General features: G+C 38.6%; 1 protein-coding gene across 2 annotated transcripts in view; it reads right to left on the bottom strand.

The window, feature by feature from the left end:
- Positions 1-25,853, bottom strand: part of mettl15 (methyltransferase like 15) — a 43,067-nt gene that overhangs the window by 13,584 nt on the left and 3,630 nt on the right. For both annotated transcript variants that reach the window (XM_051379819.1, XM_051379820.1), the window contains exon 3: positions 5,071-5,207. In XM_051379819.1, the coding sequence (XP_051235779.1) occupies positions 5,071-5,207 (137 nt within the window). The remainder of the gene's footprint in view (positions 1-5,070; positions 5,208-25,853) is intronic.

The raw sequence follows: 25,853 nt of genomic DNA, 5'->3' as shown, positions 1-25,853 counted from the left end.
AGTATACCACATGACTTTTTCACAAGCTTTTCAATAAATGTTACACCAGTTAAGGCAGCAGAAAACTATAGAATATAAAAAAAATGTGAGCTGGTATATGTAGCGCACCTTCTTAGCATAACTGCAGACAGGACACATTTTTGTGGTGCTGCCAGCGTACTAACTGGCAAAAGAGAGTTAAGAGCAGTGAGTTAGGCAAAAGTTTAGCTTCAGACTGAGCGGGACGTCATGGCTTTATTTGAAGGCAGCTATGAGAATCATGTATGTTAAGCCTTAATACTCCATGTAATGAAGCAGTGTTGTCAACCATGTCCAGTTAATGTGCATAAATGGGAAAAGGTGAAAATGAGTCTATACAACTTAACATCTGAATAAAAAAAGAGATATGCCTTTTCATTATGTTTGAAGTTACACAGTAAATATTTTAATGGCTAGCTACTATACAATACTGAAAGCTCTATCATGCTAACCAAACGCTTGCAATCAACTCCATTTCAATTATTAAGGAATTTTTTACACAAATTACTTCTACCTTTTAATTATCAGAAATTAAAATTCTGAAGTGTGTGTGTACGCCCACACGCAGGTGATGAACATACCTTTCACTATTCACTGCGACCTCTTCTACATGTTTTTCTAAGCCACTGAAGGATTTAAAAATATGCAAAACAGTTACATAACATTTCTAAATTATTAACTTCTTTATGTGGCTTAGACACAGAGTTGGAGATATAAATGCCTTATGTAAGGTCTTATATTATTAAAAAGGACAAGTTTCAGTGGTGTATGTGCTGAGGTCCAAGTGTGGGCTCATAATTGCTTAAGAGATCTGAGCTATTTATAGTCAGGCACCCCACAACATTGACATCATGCAATTTTTTGTTATTCTGGCATCTTACAGGATCAACTTAACACTGAATACAACTTTCCCAAAGCTCAAACAGAGACAGTCTAAAGCTTTGCAGATTGAATCACAGGACATGTGACCTGCCAGTGAGATTAAGATTAAGAGCCAATGGTGAAGCCGACCACTTATCTTAACTTCCCAATACATGTTCTCTCACAGTGAAGAGACCATGTATCAGGTAAAACTAAAAGTTATGAGTTTAAATAAAGTCCAACTGACATTTGAATTGTCTGAATTATATTTCTATAGCCACACCATGGCAGTGTCGGTCTGTGGGTCATTGGTCTAACACTGTCCACAGTGTTTAACTATTTAATATTATTATTACCATTTAAAATGAATTGACAATACATTTGGCATAGATATGAAGAATGAATGACTTTGATGATCCTCTGACTTTCCCTCTAGCGCCACCATGATGTTTATGTGTTGTGTGTAGTTTTATGTAACAGGCCTCAACTATTGGGTGGACTGCAATGAAACTTGGTACATTCATGTTCCCCTCAGGATGAACTGTAATAACTTTGGTGATACCTTAACTGCTCATATTGCACCATCACCAGGTAAAAAAAAAAAAAAAAAAAAAACATTTTTAATGCTTTACTTTATGACCCAATACTGGCATAATGACATTGCCATCATCCTCAGCTGTACTCTGAGAGAAGCAGAGTTAGCTAACAGCTATTCACTAAACACAATTCACTGCATTTTCTAAAAAGGTCAGTAATGAACCATCCAACCAACCAAGACATTTTTCACTTTGCATTAAACATAATACTTGTCTACACTTTAGAATTTCCTCACAAACCATCCCCGCACTGAATATTTCCTTGCATTCACTTGTTCCTGTCCATCTGGAATAACACTCGGTACATTCAGTGAGGACATCAGGAACCTTCACAGCAGCCTCAGTTTGAGCGCTTGCTCGTTCAACATGATGCTGCCTCTTCACAAATCAAGCCTGAAATATTCCCTTGTGTTGACCTGCTCAGTTCCTTTACCTGCGTCACTGAAGCCTAAGACAAGATGCTGATTGATTGCTTTCAGCAGGGGAGCAGTGATGAAAATATCTACAGTCCAGTGAAGAAAAAAAAAGAAAAGAGCCTACAAACACAGGCCCCCCCCCCCACACACACACACACACACACACACACACACACACACACACACACACACACACACACACACACACACACACACACACACACACACACACACACACACAGGCTAGTCTTTAAAAATGTGTTTTGTTTAAAATTTCATTTTGAGCAGGCTTAAGGAAGGTTATAAAAGAACCCTGAGACTAATCTATTTACTATTAAAGCTACAGTAAAATTGGGAATTTGTAACTAAATGTCTGTTGACTCAGTGGTGGCCTTGTCATTGTCTCTAGAAATCGTCAGTAACTTCCCTGCTGTTTCTCCACTTTAATTTTTACAGATGAGAAATGTTTCCAAATATGGAAATCTACACTTCCCTGGATGTCATTTGTGATGTGTGATTGACTGATTGAGGTTAATAATCAACTAGTTAGAATTGAGAGAACAGCAGAATTGGATCGTTTTTTTTACCATAAAAAAAAAAACCATGAACAAACTCATTAAACTCAGTTGAGTGTTTTAAAAAGAACTGTATAGCTTTGAGCAGATGTGTAACATTAAACAGCTTGTTGGCGTTGCTAAAAAAAATGTCACTCCTCCTCTCTGCCACAAATACACATATAAAGGGGAAAACACAGACCTTGTTTAGCCCCTCATGAGGTGGATGTGTTCAGGTATCGATGGATTTCTCCTGTAGTTTCACTGCTTGTATGTTATAATCGACATTTTAACAACTTTAGCCACATGGATTTCTTGTTATTGGGTACCTTGAGGTTGTTAACACTGTTCTATTAAGTTGAATAAGGCTAAACTTTTTCTGCACAAGGCAGCGAGGCACGACGTCGGCCAATCCCATACATGAAAGAGCACATTCCTGGTGGATTACTTTGTAATGTGAACGCTGTGTTTCTACTTTTTACATCACTATTGTCATGACGAAAGATAAAGTACTTGCCATCACGATAACTTTAAACGCATTGATATGTACCTAAGCAACACAGCCCCCACCATTGAACCCCTCTGGCGCTGTTTTAACACAGGGCTGTTTTCAGACTGAATCCCTGCTCAAAGAATGGCATTGTCATCTTCCTACTTAGCTAGCTACCTTATCCCAGTCAATGAAAACTAGTGGTAAAAGGTGTGAGTGACCTCGACACGGCTGTAGAAGTGGTTGTAATTGGACTAATACATCCCCTGCAACTGATTGGTTAGGACAAAACAAAATGAAAGAACCCCTTTCACAAGAAATGGGCTATTATGGAAACAAAGCCAGACTGGATGAATTGTCAACTGATTGTCATGTTAGAATCATTTACTACAATGTTATTAAATCCTCACTATTATCTCAGGATGAAACCCCATCATCATCTCATTTTCAAGAGGGTCCCAAGAACAAGAACAAACAGAAAACAAAACAATACAAGACACAACAATGTGAAACAATGAACCCAATAACAAAAACAGGAAATAATTACAACCTTAGGATAGACAAACTATAGTCAGTGATAACATTCCTGAAAACACATGCAGTGTGTTATAAGATAGAGAATTAAACATTTTTAAATAAACCAAAAGAAGACAGAGGATGAATATGTATAGGTAAATTGTAACAAATTAGGCTTCATGTACCAAATTATTCAGATTCTACAATCCTGATGTGATAGCCAACATGGCACTTGAGGTAAAATCAACAAGGTGCATAGTGCATTTAAAACTGTTAAAATCCTACCAATTTGTGTGACCCCCTATGCACATGTGTAAAACCAATGTTTGCCTGACTTGGCTTTTCAATAATGCTTGCTGCCTTTTCAGATTTATAACATTTATTGTGGGCACAACTACTGTGGAGCTTCAAGCGCAGGGAAGTCATAGCAACAACAAGAATGGTGAAAAGCAGAGAATAGCAAGGCTCAACATGCCGGAGACAAATCCCATTAAAGACATGGGTGAATATCATTCAGGGAACAGAGGCTTACTTTCATAAGCTTAATGCTTTTAAATAAACGTTAGGGGGGTGAAATGAGTCTTTTTGTTCTGTGAATGTGGGTTCAGATTCACACCAACACTCAACAGTTTGCATTGAGGTTATACTTTCCTCAAGACACGAGAGTGCAGAGGAGAGAGAAAACCCTCTAACCCTGTTGTGTGGATGCACTGCGTAGGCTGCCAGGGTCTTTTACTCAGGCTTCCAATAATATTGGTTAATTGCTAGATTTCTCTAGCTTCTCTCAACTTGCATCACGAGTAGGCGTGGAAGAGTTTACAGCAGGGGTATATTGCTGCTGACAGAATACAGTGTTCTCATTCTCGCTCTCTCTCTTAATTGTCATTCCCTGCTCACAGGCACATTGCTCTGGCAGATTCCCTTGAGAGAGGTTTCCCCAGAATCTACGTAAAAGGATTCCTTCCCACGCCATGGTCTTAGGAACATCTCATTTTCATCCTCCCGCGCCTTGCTCATGCGCGCACACACACACACACACACACACACACTCCCTCTCACCCTGGCATTGTGTCCTCGTGTCTCCCTGTTCTCTCACTCTCATGTTTTCATTAGCTTTTTTTAATCTCTCTCTCTCTCTCTCCACTTCTTAACTTCTCTGGGCTTCTCTCTTCCCCCCCCCCTCCCCCCTTCATATCTTATAGATCCTCCGTGGGAGGCAGCATCTCCCTCACACTGCAGGCGTGGGCCCTTACTCTGACAAATGACATGCCGGGCCCACCAGCTTTGCGTGGGGGGAGAAAAGCTTTAAGTTAAGAAAGAGGAATGGATTTGATTGGATGGTGAAACTCAGGGGCTGTATCTTGGGGAGGAGTATTTGATCAGGCTCAGGCAAGAACTGAGAAATACAGGGAGAACTGCAATACTATATCACAAACACATACGTTTTAAGAAATAATGACCACAAACCAAACACTGCTCAAAATGGTCAAGCTGTCAGCAGTGACTATAAAAACGTATGGCAAAAACATGATATAGTATAAACATTTGTCTAGACAGCTTATAACATAAGCTTTAACTTGTGTTTTAGTCTAGTTGACATTTTTCAATAAATCACTTACGAGTGTTCCTTGGCTAACTGCTCGGCCAGAGTAACTGCTGTAGGATCTCGGTCTAAGGCCAGGACTGTGACTTCAGGAACCAGATTCAGTATTGCTTTGGTATGACCACCACCTCCAAATGTCATGTCCAGGACCACCTACATGCGAGAAAGCAAGAAAACAACACATTCTTCTCACACCACGACTCCGTATAAACTATTAATCATCATCATCATCATCATCTTATCATCACAATGTTAATTCTTCATTTAAGAGTTTAAGTCACAGTGGTGCACTATTTTTAAGCTGAAATTAATTTAAAATTGCAGATAGGCCTGTAAGTTTAAGGTACCTGCTCAATATATAGATAGAATTGATGAAGAGGGTTGTCTTCGTACTTGAAAAATGGCAATGTGATGATCATACTTCAAGTATAAATCTTGCATAACTGCAAAATTATACTAAATTGTTTGCATCCTTAGTGCCTAGCCAATTGTTGTTTGTAATACTATGAAAATTATGTCTGGACTGATGATAAAATGCTTAATGAACATATATTATTACAATATTCTGCTTAATAGCTACAAATTCCTGTATGATAGGCAAACATCCTCTCAGAGTTCTTTTTATGTTGTTATTTTGTTCTGACCTTTGCATTTTAAAAGGCTGTGACAGATTAAAAATTAATTATAGGAACAGTTCATCTGTAAAAAGGAAAAAAAAACTCTACTGACACAAACATGACAGGGCCAGCATTTGTTTAATCATTCTTTAAATTAGCCATAATGTCTTGCAAGTTCTGGCAAATGTTAATTATTTCCATTACTTTATTTTGTCCCACAGTCCCACAGCAGTGTTTCTGTAGACCTACAAAATCATTATTCATCCTTACTTAGGTCTCAGGTTTGTTGGCTTCAACCCTCACCAGAACTAAACATTGTTATTTCAGAATCAATATCTGAAATCAGTTGAAGCCGTTCTAATCAATATTTTTATGTGAACTGTGAATCCAACTATGTGTAATGTGAAATGTGTTACAGGAGGGCCTGAAAACCAAATGAATAGGGATGCTTCACATCAGCCAAAGACCACAATTCAGTGCGAGTGAACCAAAATTCATTCAGACATGGTGTTATTATGTTAATGCTCCGTATTTTAATCCTCACACAACCAACTCTGTAATCACACAACACTCGTGAACAATCGCAAGTCATTAAAATGGGAATCTTTCCCATTTCTACTGACTCTCTTTCAATTCAATCCATGAGATTATCTGAGAAGATAAAAGGTCATATACACTGCATGTACATCCCATGTGACGTGAATGTGGCATAGGCACACCCAACGCCATCACTTCAAGACACCCTGGACACATTCAGCCTAAGGTCACCAGTTAACGAGGACACTTGTTGATCTGAAACACCACCAGAGTAGTGAGGGAGTGAGTTTTTCCTTCCACATCCTGCCCTGACTGTGACTGAGGCATTTCACTCAATTTGTGCTACTTATAAAAATTCAGGGGCTTCTTTTCCTGATCTTGCGGCTCTGATTAATTAATTTTGCGAGCACTGTAGTTTCTCCCTCGCTCTTGGTAAGGCAGGGAGAAGCGAGTGAGTTCCAATCTGCAACTACACCACTAGATGCCACTAAATCCTCCACATTGGACCTGTAAGCAAAAATTATACTTTCCGTGTCCGTTGCCCTCTACGGCACACATGGATTGGGCAAAATATGTATTAAAAATGCCCCCAATAACCAGATTTTTCCCTTAAAAATGTAAATACCACTCAGTGACACCCTAGTGACAGCCTACCCAACAACATGCTAGCTAAACCCTTCCTCTCAGTGCCCTATTTTCATGGTAGCACAATGGCCAGTGCAAGCACTGTGACCTTGAAATTTTCTTTTTTCTCTGTCTGTGTGGTATTTTGGTGCCGCGGTGCACAAACATGATGCCCACACATGGCTTGGAGATGCCCACACGGTCCGTGCAAAACCTACTACCACTCTGCACTTGTTGCGCTCGAGTGATTGCAGTAGGACCCTCAGTGTGAAAAGTAAGAAAACTGAAATGTAAGGCAACCATGGGAGAGCAGTTAGTTCAGAAAAAATAAAAAAAAATGGTTTTGATTCCCATCTAAAAATGAATGCCGTTTCTGCATTGCTGGTCTTTTCATGTGTTGTTGTTTTGGTGGCAGATGTTGCTACAATTGCTTACAGTGATGAACAGAATTTTTGATACACGGCACCAAAACATTGCATGAGGCACCATATCTATGATGTATTTTTACCAATAACTTTTTTAATAAGGTTAGATGTTGATTTAAAATGTAGAAATTTTTCTGTTTTTAACATATTATTTTAAAATTCAATTTTGAAACTATTGGATGTTAGCTCTCACTGTGTGTCTTTCAAACATAGTGTTTTTGTGAAAGCTGAAAAGTTTATCTTTACCCTGAATTGTGTAGCACACACTTTGTATTAATGAATTAGCATGTTAATAAATGTGTAATTAACTTCTTCAGAATATTTTGTATTTGCATGTCACTGTTGTAGTGTGTTACAGGAATTCATTAACTGACTTAACACGTTTGGTTTTTTTTTTTATTAATCATATCATGACAAGGAGGGAGTGGGAAAATGTTTTCTCAAGGAAATGTCCAATACCTGCCAACCATTCTGCCACAGCATCTTTGTTGTTAGTCAGGTAGCTGTAACCTCAGCTGTATTCATGGGTTAACACTTGCAAAGCAGAAAAAAAAGCTCCTGTCCAGGCATATTTCCTTATATGTTTCTAGACTGTCACTACTACAAAAACAAATGGCAGCCATGCACTGACTGTACAGTCTGAGATTGTTTAAATATTTTGTTGGATTAAGCTTTACTTTTTTTTTCAAATTTCTGCTCTGCGATTTATCATAATGTCAGCAAATGGTAGGGAACAGATGTAAAATGACACAAAAGGAAATGCCAGCTATTCCCCACAAAAACATTAAACATGTCGATCGATAGTGACGTTGAAGGTGGGGTGTGTGTGCATGTGTGAGGGAAGAAGTGATCAATGGCGGTTCCCTCTCCTTTCCAGCGCACAGCAGCAGATGGGGAGGGGGTGTGGGCTAGTGGGATGAGTCACACGCATAATGAACTTGCCTGTTGTGCTATTCAATACAAAAAAGGAAAACGAAAACAGAAACACAAACAGCAAAGTAGGCTGGCTTTTATCGAAACAGTCGACACAAGCAACCAGGAGACAAACTAGTCCTATACTGGAGTGTGCAGCACTTGTCACAACAATGTTTTGTCACATCTTGAGGAAGCTGTGGCCAACAGAACAAAGGTAAAGCTTATTTATGTCAAATTATGTGCAAATGATAAAACACCGGTGTTCAATATTCTTAGAGGCGGTTGGTTGGAAATAAAATACTGTATATTCATTCACAATTGTATCACTGCTGTACTGAGCACAGACACTGTCCATCTTTATGGGGTTTAATACAAGTTTCACCCCCTTCACTCACTCACACACCAAATAAACTAAGCAAAAAAATTAAGTGTGTGCAACCAAAAATGTAGAACTGGATGTTTACAAGGTCATTTATAAGGTAAATTGAAAATCTAGTCCCCTCACCCAGAGGGAAAACAAGCTTCTTCAAAAGCCCTGAATGTTGTGAAAACCTTCCCTCTCTTTCAAAAAAGCCTGCTGCTTCTGCCACCAGATGGACAAAACAACTTCTTCAAAAGATTTGGTGATAATGGGTTTGGCATTTGCGATGATGATTGACACCAAAACTTGGGAGTGAGTCATTCACATTGATATTTCATACAGAGGGGTGTCAGCGAGGCTCTCACCTAGACTAGGCCTTCCCAGAGAAAGCAGCAGACTGGAATGAAGCCCGGACACAACGTGGGTCATCTCGGGCTCTCAATACAGAGATGATGCTTAACATAAAAGTAATTACTGTGGTCTATGTTCTGTACTCAGTTTAGGGTGTGTAATATCTGCCTTTCCCAGCAGAGGGAATAGGAGAGTTAGGAGTGGTCCGAGTGGTGCAGTCCAACAGTGAAGCTGCAAGGTGCTATAATGCAGGACACTTCAGCAGTCACCCCACAGCATTCTCAATGAGAGCTTTTCTTCCCAAAAGGGAAAAAGGTGAACACACTATAGATTCTCATTTGTATGTTAAACCAAAACATGAGTAAGAGCATCTATTTAGAAAGATTTTACAAACATACATGAGGTGAGGAAAGTATATATTTCTTTTGAATTAATGAGATTTTACACAGCTCATACAAGAGTAAATAATATCCTGGCCATATGGAAAAAGGGGCCTCATCTCAAGTCTTCTTATGGTTGAATTCATTAGGAAAAGGGGAACAGGAACCTGAGAGAAGGCTCAGTACTCACCTAAATCCTACTTGTGACTCCCCAGCCCAGGTCAGTTACAGTGGGGGATCTAAAATGTCATTGAGGGGAGTTTTTACAGATCTTGTTACACTAACACACAGACCATTAGGGAGACAGATACACAGGTACAGGATCGCTTTTCTTGTCGCGTCCGTTGCCATGGCAAGAGTGGAGGTAACCGGTTTGCATTTCTTTCTCTGTCACACAAAGTTCATGGCGAGATAGAAGTGTGCACAATTTTTTTCGCCAGGTTTGCAGCATGAGAAGATGGTATGAACAGATGAAGGTTTAGGTTGTGATTATGGGAATGATGGTGGTTTCTGACTGCAGACAGTAGTGAAGTGTCTACATACCTGCCTTTGTGCACTTGACTCTGGAACGTAAATCTCACACTAAAAACTGCCGCTATGCTCAAACTATGTCAAGATGAAAATTTTCATTAATTTCTAACATCACAGTTATGTCTGAAACCACTTTTTTACAATTGCACGACAGGGTACCTCCAAATGTTGATTTCAACTTTACATGAAAAAGGGTGTAAATCCGTTTTTTCTTCTCTACTTTATTTAAACCACAGGTCTCCAACGCGGTGCCTGAAGGCACTTGGTAGCCCACGAGTAGTATATGAGATGCCCACAAAGCATGTTCAGTAATCACAACCTTAATCTCAAATATTTAATAGTTCATAACACTTGGAAGGGGTTCCATTGTGTCAACAACATTTAAATACAGTACTGATTTGTTTTTATTAATAAAAAAGTATGAGACTAGTCTTTGTTAAACTGTGAGTTGAAACCATGATTTACACTCGCAAATCCAATTCCAAATCAAGTTGGTGTATATGAAAATTATTAAAAGTGAAAATACACACTGCTATGTTATTCTTTTTAAAGCATCAATTTAACATTAATGTTTGTCAAGCATACAGAGTAGCCTTCCTGACAATATTAAACAAATGTAATAGGCGTGTACGTTGGTCTTGCAGGTAGGAGGTGGAGGTGGGGGTGGGGTGCACAAAACAGATGGCCAGTGAGAGCAGACAAACTCAAAAGGCATGAAAGCTTCCCGCAATTACTCTGTCAAGAGATTATGTTGACGGCGATCAGCAGTGTCTGAGACGCATGCGGCCCTTCGCCTCACCTACCTAAATTTAAAGTGTACTAAACATACTTCCAGTTAGTCTGAGAGTAAGTAAGAGAGAGTGAGTGAATGAGTGAGTGAAGAAGTTATACGGGAGCACAATAATGTTGACAAAACTCTTTGCCAGAGGGCTCCTTCCAAATGCCTCCTTGTATGTTAAGATAATCTCTCTTTTGTCGAAGGAATGCTGCAGAGTTACAACAAATATTTTCATTCCTCATCTATTCAGTGCTGTTTGCACTCTTTTGGCACAAGTTTAAATAAAGGCACTTCAAGAGGTATTCGAGCTAGTTAGGACAAGACATGTCTGCGCACTTGAAAAACAGCCTTGGCTCATTTGCCTCTAAAAAACACCCATGTGAATTTGTAGGTCAGTTCCAAATGAATAAGTGTGAATCACCAAATCCTTTCGGAGGAACTTTGAGGCCATGAAGAATTTTCAGAATCTGGCAGTACATATACGAGAGACATACTTAAAAAATATTTTACTATTACTTTTTTGTCTCCTGATGTTAGAATGCTGAGTATGCTAATAAGAAACAGAAATTAATTATGGGAATTTTGTGAAGGAAAAAAAGCGACCCAGCTGTTACAAAACTTTGTTGAAGCTCACATAAAGACCATGATGTTATTCTAGTGATGTGAGCTTAAACTAATCTTAGCAGATGAATATGCACCAATGAGGAACCTTTTTTTCTGGTTGTTTGAGTTTTTTGGAGGGATTTTGGGTGTCAAAACTGTTTAATGAGACTCCATTTATAGGGGAAGGCTCTCTGGTGACTCCATACTTCCCACCATTAAAGGAGGTAAGGGTTTTTAATTATGAGAGATCATACAACATAGGCTACTGGTCTACAGATGTGTGTGCGATCTCAGTTTAGGACAAGGGAGAGGACGTACTGGAAAACTATCTAAACAATTTCAGGAAGCTGGCTAGTCTGTTCATTGGAGTGTCTTCCAACACCATATAAAGCAAATGTCAGGCGCAATATGGGCTGTTATGCAACACATAGGCATGGTTAAGTGTCTTTATGTTCCTTCTGGTGTCACCTTGCTTTGAGGTCAGTAAAGATTCATAAAACCACAGATATAAATCAACTTATTAACCCTGTTTGTGGAGAAACAATCAAATAGAAATCAATAGCGTAGATCAAATACAATCTATGTAAACAATAATTGTTTACATGAAATGTTCTCATTCACCAAATTAAGGAGGCAGAGGTAAAGAATGGAGACATCTCCTCCACAGTTATTTTCTACCTCAAGACTCCTCCAAATGTATTATCTTGCTTATACAATGGCCTCTTACCACAGAGTAACAGTTGTGTTAGGGCAGAGGAGAGCGAAGCTTGGGGCCTGATGGAGAAGAGGGCAACAACACTGACCTGTGCTTGTGTAAGAGGATGCAGAATCACAAAGGACACTCAATAAGAGGTCAATAAGAGGAAACTGTTATTATTTCAAAGTTCAGAAAGCAGCTTAAGTTGTTTAGACAGGTAAAGACAAAACCACAGCTATCATAGCTTATCCTTAGTTTTCTATTATTGTAGATGGCCTGTAATAAAAAATGCCTATTCAATATATTGAGACCCTTAAGAAAAATGAAAAGCCCATAAGAGATAAATATCCAATAAACAAAGAACACCGAAGTGAAGATCCTTCAACAGGACACTTCTACTAGCTCACTACCTGTCAAGACAGCTGTCTTCATTCACGGCCCACCCCACGGCTTGACTTTAACACAACCGTCTCTCTATTTACTGGAGTTGATCTAAAATCATGAATTGTGAGTGTGAATTCACTACACGATTATGCGGATGATTTGCTGGTCACTGGGATGAAGTAAAACAGGCAGAGGATGAAACAGCCATAAACTGAATTTAATTTGAACAAAATAAAATATATATTTAATGGTAAGCAAGCAACGCTATCTCTCACAGGGAGAAAGCTGCGTAACTTGAGTAGATGGGAAATGTAACTTATAGTCATCATCGAAACCTGCACACAATTATGGTTAGAACTATGTATTTTTTTCTGTTGTGCTTTTATTTTTCCAGTAGGTGCATGAGCAGGGTCTGGTTAACGTGCCTTTGTCTGTGTGGGGGCTCCTGGATGACAACCAGACTATGGTGAGCTAAAACTAAACTAAGTTAAAATAATATTATGATCAGCTGTGGTAAAGGTTCAAGACTCAATAGATCCAACTGCTTTTCAGCTCAGGTGGATCATTTTTAACATTTTGTCCGTAAGTGTGCCATAATCGCTGTCCAAGGTGCTGATCCTAGGACAGCCAGGGATGTGGAAGCTGTCAGAGGATACTCAACACAATCCCTTAGGTTAGGTAAACTGCTGACAAAAACATTTTTGCCTGTAGGTGTGAATGTATCACTTTGCATTTGTGAAAGGCGGGGCCCTATGGGAATGAGCACCAAAACAGAAATACCACTCACCTTCACTATAGTGGAGTGGCAGCAGAAATCCACAGACACACATCAACAAAGTTAACAGATGAACCAACTAAGGTTGGATACCAATAGTGAAAACATGTGTTTTGCTATGTTGTTGGTGAACTGAACCTAAAATGCCCATTCCTGAACTATACAACTAAACAAATAAAACAAACTTTTAAAAATGTGAATTCTACTGCTACTATTTTTTGCTATTGAGACTACACTATATTTGTCCTTTCCATTGACATTCACCCTGTAACGCTGAGTGTATCATATTTGATACATGAGTTTTGAGATCTCTACATCATCAGTGATATTTTTTTTCCTGAAAAACCTGTTGTATACAATCAGACACATACAGATAATCCACCAGGGATCAGTAATTCATGCACCAGAGGGCCTTCAATTGAGACATCCAAAATGGCTGCCATCAATCAGTGACCCACAAGTGGTTTTTCAAGGATATTTTTGCCAATTTTGAAAAAGTTAAGGTAAGAAAAACATGTAATGTAAGGTCCATCTTTGCCGGAACAAGAGGAGAAACGGTTTTCAGGCCTACCACAATGCAAAATAAAGAGGTTGTGAACCGGAAAATGAACCAAACTAAGTGAAAAGTTCCTCTTCAACCATGCTGGTTCCACTGGTGGGTTGGTCATTGCTGCGTGATAGCTTAATTTTAGCAGATACAGAATATGTATGATGATGTTGTGCAATATGGAAAAAAAAAAAATAATGTCTGAAATAATTTTCAAAAACGCTTCAGTTTTGAACATTTTAATTTTCTGGCAATTATTTCATGGTTCAGGCTTTACAGGGTTAATATCACTAACTATGACCTCAATGCTTAGACTTAATTAACGCCTCTATCACAGGATAAAGTCTGTATATTATAGGTGTTATAAAAGTAGACTTTTGACATGATAATCCTATTGGATTCCATTAGGCTGTCCAAATTACCTGCCCGTGTTAAAATGTTGGTGGCAAAGCAGAGCAATCAGTCAAGAGTTTAGACCACCGATTGCGAATCACTTAATCACTATTTAGGGTCGTAGTCGCTGAAGTAGCATGTCAAGATAGAAGCCCCAACGGCTCGTAATTCAATGGATGGTTAGGTGGTTATTTGTCTTGCTGGAATGATTAAAACTATTGCTTTAACTCACTTGCTATCCCTAGATTATGTAGCGGGAGTGTCAATATAACACTGTAGCATGGAGGAGGACATAGAGATATACTGTGCCATGTTATCTAAGCCCCTGGAGTTATTCCTAGATGTTACCAGTGCCACTAAAAACACCAGTCTCTCCCTAGCCTTGGAGTGATCTTGCATTAAAGAATTTCCGAAACACCCAATGTGCGCTGTAGTAGTCAACCTAATGTGGCTGAAAAAGAAAAAATGCTATTTAGTGAAAAAGATCTTACTCTTCTACCATTACACATTGGATTATTTCTTTTTTGGATGTCATCTTTTTGGAGTCTAAACTTTATGGATTAATGGTTTTAAAGTGAGTAGTTTTAAAGCTTCATGTACGGCTGCTGCTATATTACGAAGCGTCTTGTGATATTGTAATGTAATCTCCCCTCACTCTACCTACCTCAAGTCAAACATCCTCAACCCCCTCACATTTACTTCCTCTTCATTCTTTCTTCTCCTTTATGTACTCTTCTTTTCTCACCACCACTTTCAGATAATTCATGCCAGCACTTCCTTTCTTCTATGGTTACATTTATTATATTTTTCAATAAAAATCTGCCTGCAAAGAGGAAAACCCCAGTCCCTGTCCTCCTCTACATAAAGCTCATAAAGCCCATGTCAAGCATCCGCCCACTTCAAGGAGTCCTGAGACTGGCTCTTACACCATGGTGCTGAGGAGATCCCTGGAGAAACAGGGATAGCAGGCACTTGTATCTTCTCGGAAACTATGAGCCAATAACTCAATATTTACTGTACGTGGGCAACCAAAGGCAACGATTAGTCTTTCTACCGTTTCATAGGCTGCTTGCATTCTGAAAAAGTAATTGAAAGTAATTACATTTAAAAAATGACAAATTAATCTTTCTTCTCTGAGAACTATTTTGATTAAGTATTAAGACTTTTTCTGTCAAAATGAAAACATAGCTCAATGTTTATATATTAGAAACTTGAAAGTATATTATTAGAGCCTTAGAAAATGTGCTCATGTGTATTTCAGCTGAATTTGGGACCACTGCATGACAAAAAAAACCCCAATCCTAGATGCAGAGGATTATCATCTGCACAGTAAGGTTATAACATTATCCAGCAGCAATCTGTGTGTCAAAATGATGCAAATGGTATTTTTATTTACCTCGCATGTTCTAAAACCTTTGCAAATAAAGTGATTTACAGGGGATAGTAAAGCATTGTGGTGATCTGATTTGGAGGCAATGAGTGACAGCTGGGAAAGAACTGATTGGACACTGAAAGAAATGGAAAGGGAGGAACCTCTACTGTGTGCATGAGTCATCACTCTCCACCCCCACCCCCCCAGCCAAACTGTCTGTTTTTGTCTTGCAGGTTGGGAGATTTACAGAGCTACATTTTCTCTGCTGGAAAGATTCATTTTCGCATAAAACTGAATGCAGACAAAAACTTAACAATACAGACTTAAGCAAATTATTGGGAGTAACATTGTGAGTCAAATGTGCAGGTGCATTACAGCAAAAGTCTAGTGACTTCTACAAAATGACTTTACAGTCAGTGCAAGATATCCTAAATATAAATGTATGTGTTCGATTATAAAAATGTCAATGTTTATTATAACAGTGTCACATATTGTGGTGGGGGTGAGTCTTCGATAATGTAGTTATATTAAGATATATTTACGACATGTTCCTATACCAGCCTGTCTGGTTAACTATAACGATATAATATTACCTACATTTTTTTTTTTTTAAATTACAGCTACCTAATCTACCAAACAGATTCTTCTGTACACTAAGCATCGTGGCTCCAGAATCCGCAGCCTTACAGCAACAGCCTCAATTCTCTGCTGTGTAGCTGTGGGAGACAGTCGTTCATGATAATCAAATTAATGTTTCCCACAGTCTAGCAGGTTAGTTTGGGGTTGAAAATAGGGGCAAGAGAGTTGCGGTGTGCGAAATCCTCCTCATTACTTTGATTAGTCTAGTCAAATCGCAAGTGTCACAACTATTATTATTATTACTACTACTATTATTTTATTCTCTTAGTTATAAGCCAAAGGGAAGCTTACTGTTGCAATATTACCTAATTGAGCTTTGCTTATAGTTACTTCACTTGGATGTTTGACCTTTACTGTGCAGAATAATGAATGTGCCGACACCAGAAGACCATTTTCACATTCATCGGCTGTAGGTGGAAAGTTTCTCTGTGCTCATCTTAGATCTTAACATGTCATTTAAGCATGATTTTGTGGCATTACAACTGGAATTGGAAGGCAATTGTGGTCTAGTATAAAACTCTTCATCTTTTGTCCAGCAGTTAAATGTCTAAAATGAAAAATTATTTTTCAATGAGAGTGACGCCCTAGATGTAATTTTAAATAAAAGTAATTTGACTTTATTTTGAAAAATCTTCTTCATAATTTCAAGCAGAGTATTTTTATATGTCTTAAACCATGTCTGCAGGGGATCTTTAAGCCATTACGCTCCCCCAAATTAAACAATATATTAAGCCTTATGCTGGTCTGACAATAGCCATGAAGCCGCTCACAAAAATAAGCCTGGAGATGGACAACAATCATGGTCAGTGCATGACGTGCATCAAAAACACTCACCCATTATTTTTTCTGTAAAACCACAGCCTTGATGTGCATTAACAAGGATGGATGAGCACTAGAATACGCCACTGTCCTATTTCCGAGAGTCAAAGCATGTTGACTATTCTGTCCCTGGATGGGCACATAGCAGCTACTGTATCTTGATTTCTTATTCAGAAACAATTGGTGTGCACTATATGTAAGACATTACATATGTCTTTAAAAGCTTTCCATAAATGTAATATGATCATCTTCTGGTCCGCTGCCCTGATGGTAAAGTCATGGTGAAGTTTAGGTGACTAAAAGTTCTTGGTTATAATTAAAGGAAGATCACAATTATGCCAAATAAATAGTGGGAAAGGTATGGTTCAGTTTTGGTAACTAGAATAACGTTAGGGAAAGATCACCTTCACAGTTAAGAAAACATCACAACAAAATAAACACTGAGTGTGGGTATAGGAGGAGATGCAAAACCTGATCTTGATTGTCCAAGACAGCGCAATATTCTGCCACTCCTCCATACAACATTTCGCTGCGATGTATGTCACACTTCCTCCAGCTTTGGAAGCAAATGTAAACACAGGCCATTTTATAATACCAATGCTGTGTTTTTTCTCAAGAGGACGGTCTCTACTGACAAATGAAAACTTTTTAATCTGACTGCAAATGCTGCTATTCTCACATGCTTACAAATGCAAAGTTGTTCAAATACAAAATATAGACTACGAACTTCCAGTGGATAGGAAACGACACAAACTGTGACAGAGTGCCAAAAGGCTATTTCTTTGTTTTAACAGGAAACAAGAAATAAGGTCAAAAATGATGCAGTGGATCTATTCAAAATGATTACGTGCTTCATTGCTCTTCTTCACTGCTCTGAAAGATTTCTCTTAAGGGTGACACTACTGCCAATACAGTGTGCCAAGGAAACAATGCAAACTATATAAAGCCCAAGAGAAAACAGAGGAGAAGCTGAAAAGAGGGGGTGGAATCATCTAACTATATTCACAAAATGTAAAGAAGCATCAGGAAAGATGGCTTTCTCTCCTGAAGGTGAATTTCATGGTACTAAAGGAAGACAAAAGAAGAACAGGGCCAAGTCCATTAGGGAGTGCAAAGAGGAGTCGAGCTAAATGAAGGCTTCGTGGTGGAAGGCATGGTAATAGGGAAAAGACATCTAGAGGCATTTAAGAAGACGCTTCCAGTAGTTTGAAGACTGGGTTGACAATACAATATGAAATGAAAGGAACTAGGGAATGGGGTGGGGGCAGTGGAAGTGGAAGTGGCTTAGAAGATGGGGTGGACACTTGGGAAGCTTCGTAGTGCAGCGCTACTGATGAAGTTGCCTTGGGCCTTTTCCAGGACTGGTATTCTCATCAGTCCAGCTGTACCTGTTAAAAAGAGGTGGAGGGACTGTAAAGGCCACAGAGTGCATCACATTTCAGTGTGGTTACAAAAGCTTCAAAAGAGACTAGACATATTGTAGGTACACCAGCACGTCTGTGTCAATAGGTGGCCATACTCATAGTATTAGCCTATTAATCAGGCTGAATTACCATTTAGTTTCATTTAATTATCCCTTCTGACATCATGCTCTTGTCAGCAGTTTTCTGTTTGGGAGGGAGGATTATTTTGCCTTAACCAGTAAGTAGTGAGTGACATACCCCACCAACTTCCCTTTCATTCAACACGTATGCTTTGGTTGCTATTAGCACTTTTCTCAGGGAAAGATCCTATAAATCAGAGACGAGGGAGGCAATTCAGAATTCTGCAACCAGGCTATCACGGTATTAACATTAAATGGATGACAATTGTCTTACGGTCTATATGGTCATTCTGTCAAAAGGCCATCAGCCAGCTCCGGGCTTTCAATCTCTGACATCAGTTCTTTTAGCCTTTGGGAGGGTAGTGGTCAGTCTCAGGAGCCTTAGGCTGCCTGGAGGATAAGTAAGCTTGTGTGTGAGGGCTGCCTCTCAGCAGGATGCTGCTGATACAGACTGAAATTTACTACATCTAACACTGCTGCCAGTGTGCATATATTTCCTACAGGTACTCATCAGCATGAGGTAAAGGTGAGCCAAAACACATCCGGCTTCTGGTTTAAGAGTGGTGCACTGAAAAAAGCCCACAACTTTAACTTAGTTTCCTTTACAAACTATTTTAAAATAGTTGTATGAACACTATAAACTGACATAAAATACTTACAGTATTTAAGTATTCAAGGAGATATTTATCTATGAGTTATAGCAGTTATTTCAGCTAAGCACCAGTATGGCGTATGAAAAATCCAGATCATACAGTAAATTAAAACCAGTATACCGGTTCATTCAGTGTATCACCCAGTACCACAACAAAGTATTTACATACAGATACATTTTAAGCAAATTATCTTCAGTACAAAATCAGAAAGGCTGTGCAGAGATACTCTGGTTAAACTGTGGAGGTGGTGTCCAGTGAGAAGGAAGCGAGGAAACTTCTGTTACTGGTTTAGGTCAGTGGTGTCATGTAGTGTCGAGCAGACATGCTCTTCCCTGCCAAATTAGTCAGGAAACAGAGTAGGCAAGGTGCAGGAGCACTCCAGCTGAGAACAACAGCACTTCATCTGGATGCTGCTGGGAATATAGATAATGTTGGTTACACAGATAAGGTCACTGCAACTGACTTTTATCAGAAAAGGTGTAACAGCAGTTTAATAAAGATAATTTAGATGCAGGTGCACATGCTGAGGAAGAGAGTATACATCACACCTATTTTAAATCACCTTCAGTTTAAACTGACCACAAGACAAGAGGTTTATAATACTATTTGCAGAAATTTTACAACTGAAAGGTCAAAAACAACCATGTTCTCCTCTGTCTTGACAATCATCAACAACTGTAACTTGCACATATTCAACTGACCAATGAAGCACCTTGCAGATGACATTGCATTGTGTTGTGTCAGACGTTGAGCCAGGGGCCCATTTCACATGCAACATGCAAGCTGCAATTTACAACATGAGATCATTTCCTCTCACTAATCATGAAAACAAATGCCATACTTGCAGCTCATGAGTGAAGTGAGAGCCCTGTACGACTCGCAAATGTTTCTGCAATCTGAGAGCAACAGTCATTTCTGAAATGTGACGCTGCCACCATTTGCGATCTGTGTGTGAGCAGTGTTCACAAATCGCTTTTGTGAAATGGGCCACACCTTTGATGACATTACACAGAAAGCAAGCGTGTGCTCGCTGACGTTTGCAGATCAGAACACTTTCATCTACATCACCGCTCACATTTCTAGCATTTAGAAGCTTGTACCTAAGTGTGGCTAGACTTTACAGTTGACAGCAGTGATATGAAATGAGATCGCTTAAAAACAAGTGTGATATATTCAGTATTCACCTTATGTCAGGCAATATATTTTTTTATCTTTTTTTCGCTGTTTTAAAAAGAACACCAATATCAAAACAATCATGATAAAACACCCTTTCTGCTAGTCTAAATAAGCTGAGAGATGAGATTTTTGATAAAAAACTGAATCAATCAGAAAAATAGGCATTAAAAATTCCAACAATATATAACAATAATCATAAATCCCACAGATACAAAAACCCATAACATGATACATAGTAACTAGAGTAAATGATAAATGTTATCTAATTATCCTGAACATATTTAAAAGAAAGACCACTGAGATAATGCAGTTGGACCTCACACAAACACCAATTGAAGATGTGTTGCAGGAATGAGTCATCTAAATCCAGCTGTCCACAGGGCATGTATCTGATTAGCATACCCACTCTCACACACCAGAACAAATGTAAATATTGCAATAAAACCTGCTGTAATAGTATCAACTCAGCATCAAGGATGGGTTCCAGTTTATTTTTACTAAGTTTAGCGATATTGGATGCATGCGAGTATAAGGTTATACAATTTCAATAATTGTTATTAAAGCTATATGCAAATATAACTCTCAGTAATTGATGTTGTAGCAGCACACTCTTCTCCAGTTTACCCCCGCGCCATGCACTGTTATTTGATGTCATGTGCATGCATCAGTTGTAAAGAGATTTCTCTGTCACACCATTTCTCACATGCACACGCACACGCACACACAGTCAATGTTGTTATGGCAAATTCAATCAAACATCAATAAAGTGCAACATTTGGGAAAGTGTTTACTTTTAGGGGAGCATTTAAGCTTTATTGGACAAAATACTGTACTGTAAGCTGTAAGATATACAGCTTTGTAAGCAATGTAGCAAAACTGGAAAGGTGAGCAAATATAGTTTGGATGGTGGGAGGGAGGTTTACTTGAGCTGAGTTATGATAGACACCGTCTGCTTAGGTAGGCGCAGGAAGGCTTGTTTTATTTGTTCAAGTTGTTGTTCAAGTGAACCCGAAGCTGAAGACAGTGCAAAATAAAAAAGGGCTAAAACAACTCTAACAGGACAGTGTGGTGAAGCACCCACAAACGGGTTGTCGGCTCAGCAAGGCTGAACGATTTGGCGCTCTGTAGACTGAGGCGCCCCATTTGGCTAATGAAGTCCCAGACTGTCTTCACACCACACCCCCACCCACCACTCCACTATGAAATGTTCTACTCATGAAAGTAATGAGGCAGGGAGGGAGAAAGACTCTTCTGGCCACTGATAACCTCAGACTAAACTTGCAACCTTACGAGACAAGGGCCTAATATCTGGCCGTCAATCAGCCCCAGCATCCCTGGCTGGAGTGTTTAATTACAAGGATCAATTATTTACCAGCCTCCTCTTTCACTACTCAGTGCTCCCAAAAAAGGAGTGTAAAGAAAAAAAAACATTGAATACCCAGAAGAGTTTGTGGTGGCAAATTTAGTACAGAGAAAATAATACGTTGATTGTTCAAGATAATACAGTGTTTATTCTGTGAATTATATATATATATATATATATATATATATATATATATATATATATATATATATATATATATATATAACAGCTGAGTTGGTCTGGGGTGTTAGACCTTTTTAAAAGATGACTACAGCAACTTTAGTATGTGTTATCATATTCATATAAGATGCCATTTTTTTCCACTGCTATAATTAAAAATCACATTTAAGTGCCTACAAATACACAGCTGATTACAGTTTAAATTTAAATTGAAAAATAAAAGATTATAATAAACGCTTGGAATATTCATCAAATGCATATGTTCATTTACAACAGCTACAAAATTTAACCTTTTGTTTGTCTTAGGACACACTGGCTGAGAAACTGTCAAATTATTTAAAAAAAAAACAAAAACATTAGTTTATAAAGCAAAGTTCTTTACAAAAAATAAAATATACCAAAAAATATCTTCAGGGTTCAACTGCTGTACCTCCCTCATGCTTCATACCTACTCCTACAGACATTTCTTGACTTCAGCTGCATGGCCCAAATAGCAACTGCAAGGCTTTTAACTAATTTGAAGAGACAAGATCATGTTACCCCTTTGCTTGTATTCACAACAGCGCTTCACCTGGCTGAAGCTGGAAGTATAAGTTAGGAAACAGGTAAAAATCACACAAAAAAGGACCTTTCATCTGAAAGTGTACTTTTAAAACCCTGCAGCCCATGAACTGACAAAGACCAGAAAGAGAGTATGTATCACACATTTATAGATTTCATTGAATTTATCAGTTTTATCCGTTTTACAATAAAGGTTTTGAAAGATTGCATATTAAGTTTCTAAATAGTCTTCAACAAAAGTACATGGTATTCCCGTTACTGTAGACTCATTTGTCACCTCAGATGGCCCAAAATTCAGCTGTAAGACTTTAAACTAATTTAAAGAGACAAGATCAGATTAACCCTGTCGATGCCCCTCTTTACAAGCTGGTACACTCAGTTCCTGGTAAAAAAAAAAAATATCCTGTGCTGATATTAGCACTCTGATAAGAGACACGCTTGCTGGATTAATGTGCATCAAACATTGATGCATTTTTCCTCCCGGACAACCTCCATCAGCTGCAAATTCCACAAAACCACACTTAATGTAAAAATGTGGAAATGACAGATAAAACAGATGGTAACTACTTTTTTATGCCACACAACTGTATATTACTTTTTCCTAGTCAATGTCCCATCTCCAAGAAAGAAAGAAAAAAACATTGAGAAGCAGCAGCTGGCAGAGTGTTTGGTGGTCATCTATCCATAGAACAGAGTGCCTCTTCATGTGTCCGAATTACAGCCAGCCAAATAACCCAAATAACAGCGGAAGTGAAAAATGCAGCACTCAACTAAGTCTGCTGTGGTTCAGGGCCTTAACAAGCTACAACACCTGTGATTTGTGGTTTGCCCGTTTTGCTCTATTTTTGTGCTAGATTTCCATTGTCATCATGAGTCTAGCCTGGTTCATGCTATTTATGGTGTGCGAGCTCCACATCGGCGACCACCTGCTTTCTACATAAGTTGGCATGAATGCTTCTGTTACTTTCACAATGACCCCAGAATTAAAAATTCCAGTGCTTTGGTGGTCCGAGGAACAGTTTACACTTCTCTTTCTTTTTTCTTTTTACTTTTGTTGCCTTTGTGTTTGTACCAGCATTTTAAGAGGTCTTGTTCTAACACAGTTTACCCTAATTAAAGCATAAAAGTTAATTATTTCATCAAACAAGAGTTAAACAGAAAACAATAGTGACTCAGGATGAAAATACATTTCATCCTGATTCATGCATTTCACCAACATAATTATATATAAGCCAAAAAAATATGATTGTTTAAACTTTGTTTTAAAACATTTCCTATAACTGTTAGGGATAATAAATCTCCTGTTATATCAGCAAAAGACAAGAATACACCTGTCTGCATTCACAGAGGTAAAAATAAAAGTACAAGGTATAACATACATCTGTCCAACCAACAGTTATTATTTGCTTAATCCTGCTCAGAAATGACTTGATTGTTGAAAGACTGTGATATTGATCCAAAAAAGTAGGCTTAACACTTATGGCCTCATTAATTCCACAAGGGGGAGTGTGTTGAGACTGAAATGTAAGAGTAGGCAGCTCGTTTCTCCTTCTACAGCAGCACAGGGTTTTTCCCCTGGACTCTCAGCTGATGGCTCATTAATCTATTCTAGAGGAGGTCCCCTACACAAGCAGCCTGCGCCACTGGAGGAGTCCTCATGCCTCGTCCTTTTTCAGCACAATTCTTTATAACTGAGTTAGAGAGAAAGTTTCATGAAAGCATTATAACAAAGAAAACCTAAACCTAAAAAAAGTAAATTTATTATTGTTTCTTCTCACCAATGACTGCAGAAGGTTTCAAAACTCCATTTAAACTGTTTTTTAGCAATAAAATTGAATTCAGTGGCTCGCTGTAGTTTACAGGGGTTTCAGGTTCTGCCTGTTCCACTGAGCATCAACCCTTTGCAGTTCTGTACACCTTTCTGCTCATGGTCTAAGTATAGAGGATAAAGTAGTTGAGTCCTTCCAGTTCTCACTGACAACTCTCAACTGCAAACATCTCTATCTGGTGGACAATTTAAATAAAACATTATGAAAAAGGTATGTACGGTATTAGAAGAAAACTATGGTTTATTACAACTTGTGGTTTTATTTTTGAAACTGAATGACAACATTATACAACTACTCACCAAAGTAACTGTTAAGATCTCTGAATGTGGCGTCATCGCTAAGAATAGATCCAATGGGGAAAGAAATTTTTTTTTTTTCTCGTCCATTCAGTTCAGCTAACCTGGATCTTAATTTCTTCTAAAATCTTTTTTACACAACAAAAACTAAACTAAAACAAAATAAAAAGTAATGAAATCGAGAAATATTACGAAATAGATTTTGTCAATGAAAACTAGATGATGATGTACAAACTGTTTCATTGGCTAGTGTTTAGGGGCACTGAGCTAAAAGCTAACCTCAACATGCTAACATGCTCACAATGATCATGATCATGACCATGTTCACCATCTAAAAGGAAGCATTTTAGCATGTTAACATTTTTAATTAACACTAAACACAAAGTGCAGCCAAGTACTGGACAAATTAAAAACGGACCTGATGATGGTGCTAGAGGGAACTATAAGAGGGGGACATGAGTGTCCATACAATAAATGTCAAAACCCCAAATATCACCTTATGGAGGCTCTATAAGAAAAGTCAGGGAATCACCAAAGTTAGGAGGACTCAACGTTTGGGAACTGTAAATATCTGTACAAACTTTCATGGCAATCCATCAAATATCTGTTGGGTTACATGGTGGTGGACCAACCGACCAACATTACCATCCCTACAGCCACACAGCAAGCAAGGCTAAAAAAATTATTCCCCACGTTTTACACAGTGGCTAAACACAGTTTATGTTTGGTTCCAGTATGCTGCTCCATACAGAAACACATCAAACCAAGGGAGAAAACTGTCTCAAAGCCATTGCTTGGAACCTTTCAGCCAATTAGTGCTGAGCTGCATACTTCTTTGTTAAGTGAATGTTTGCTTACAGTGAAGAAATATGACAAGCTATCAGTCCAGATCCAATAAGCATGATGGCCATTTGTAAAACTGAAAATATAGTGTAGGCTACCAGTGCAAATTAGCTACCTGCATACACATTTACAGCCAGACGTCCTGTGTGGGAGGCAGCAGGGCGCTGAAAGACTCCATTTACACACTTTGGTTTAACTGCAGTATTTGCTCTGACACCCATCATCGCTTAAGTACTCCATTCATACACACTCCGCTTCAGCTGACAAGAGCAATTACATATTGGTGATTATTTTACAATAGCCATTCAAATTATTAATCTCACTGCCCTCAGTGATTTCGGTCGACATTCGTCTGATACTAAGGGTAGGTTTTCTTCCTCACAGCAACTGATGTGTTAGTGACACCATCACTTAACCACCACAAATCTGACTGCTTAAATGGCAGCTCTGTCAAAGTGTCATGTCAGAATTCAGATTTGTGATTGCCTGACTGAAACTGACAGAGCATGTGGCCGTGTCCACAGAATTATAATTTAGTTATATGAACGTGTAATATGTGTAAGCATCCTCATAAGGTCTGTATTGTTGCTGTGGTTAAAGAACCAGT

This window comes from Dicentrarchus labrax, unplaced genomic scaffold, assembly GCF_905237075.1.
Source record: "Dicentrarchus labrax unplaced genomic scaffold, dlabrax2021, whole genome shotgun sequence".
Lineage (NCBI taxonomy): Eukaryota > Metazoa > Chordata > Actinopteri > Moronidae > Dicentrarchus > Dicentrarchus labrax.
The sequence above is the reverse complement of the archived record's forward strand: the minus strand, read 5'-3'. Positions and strand labels throughout refer to the sequence as shown.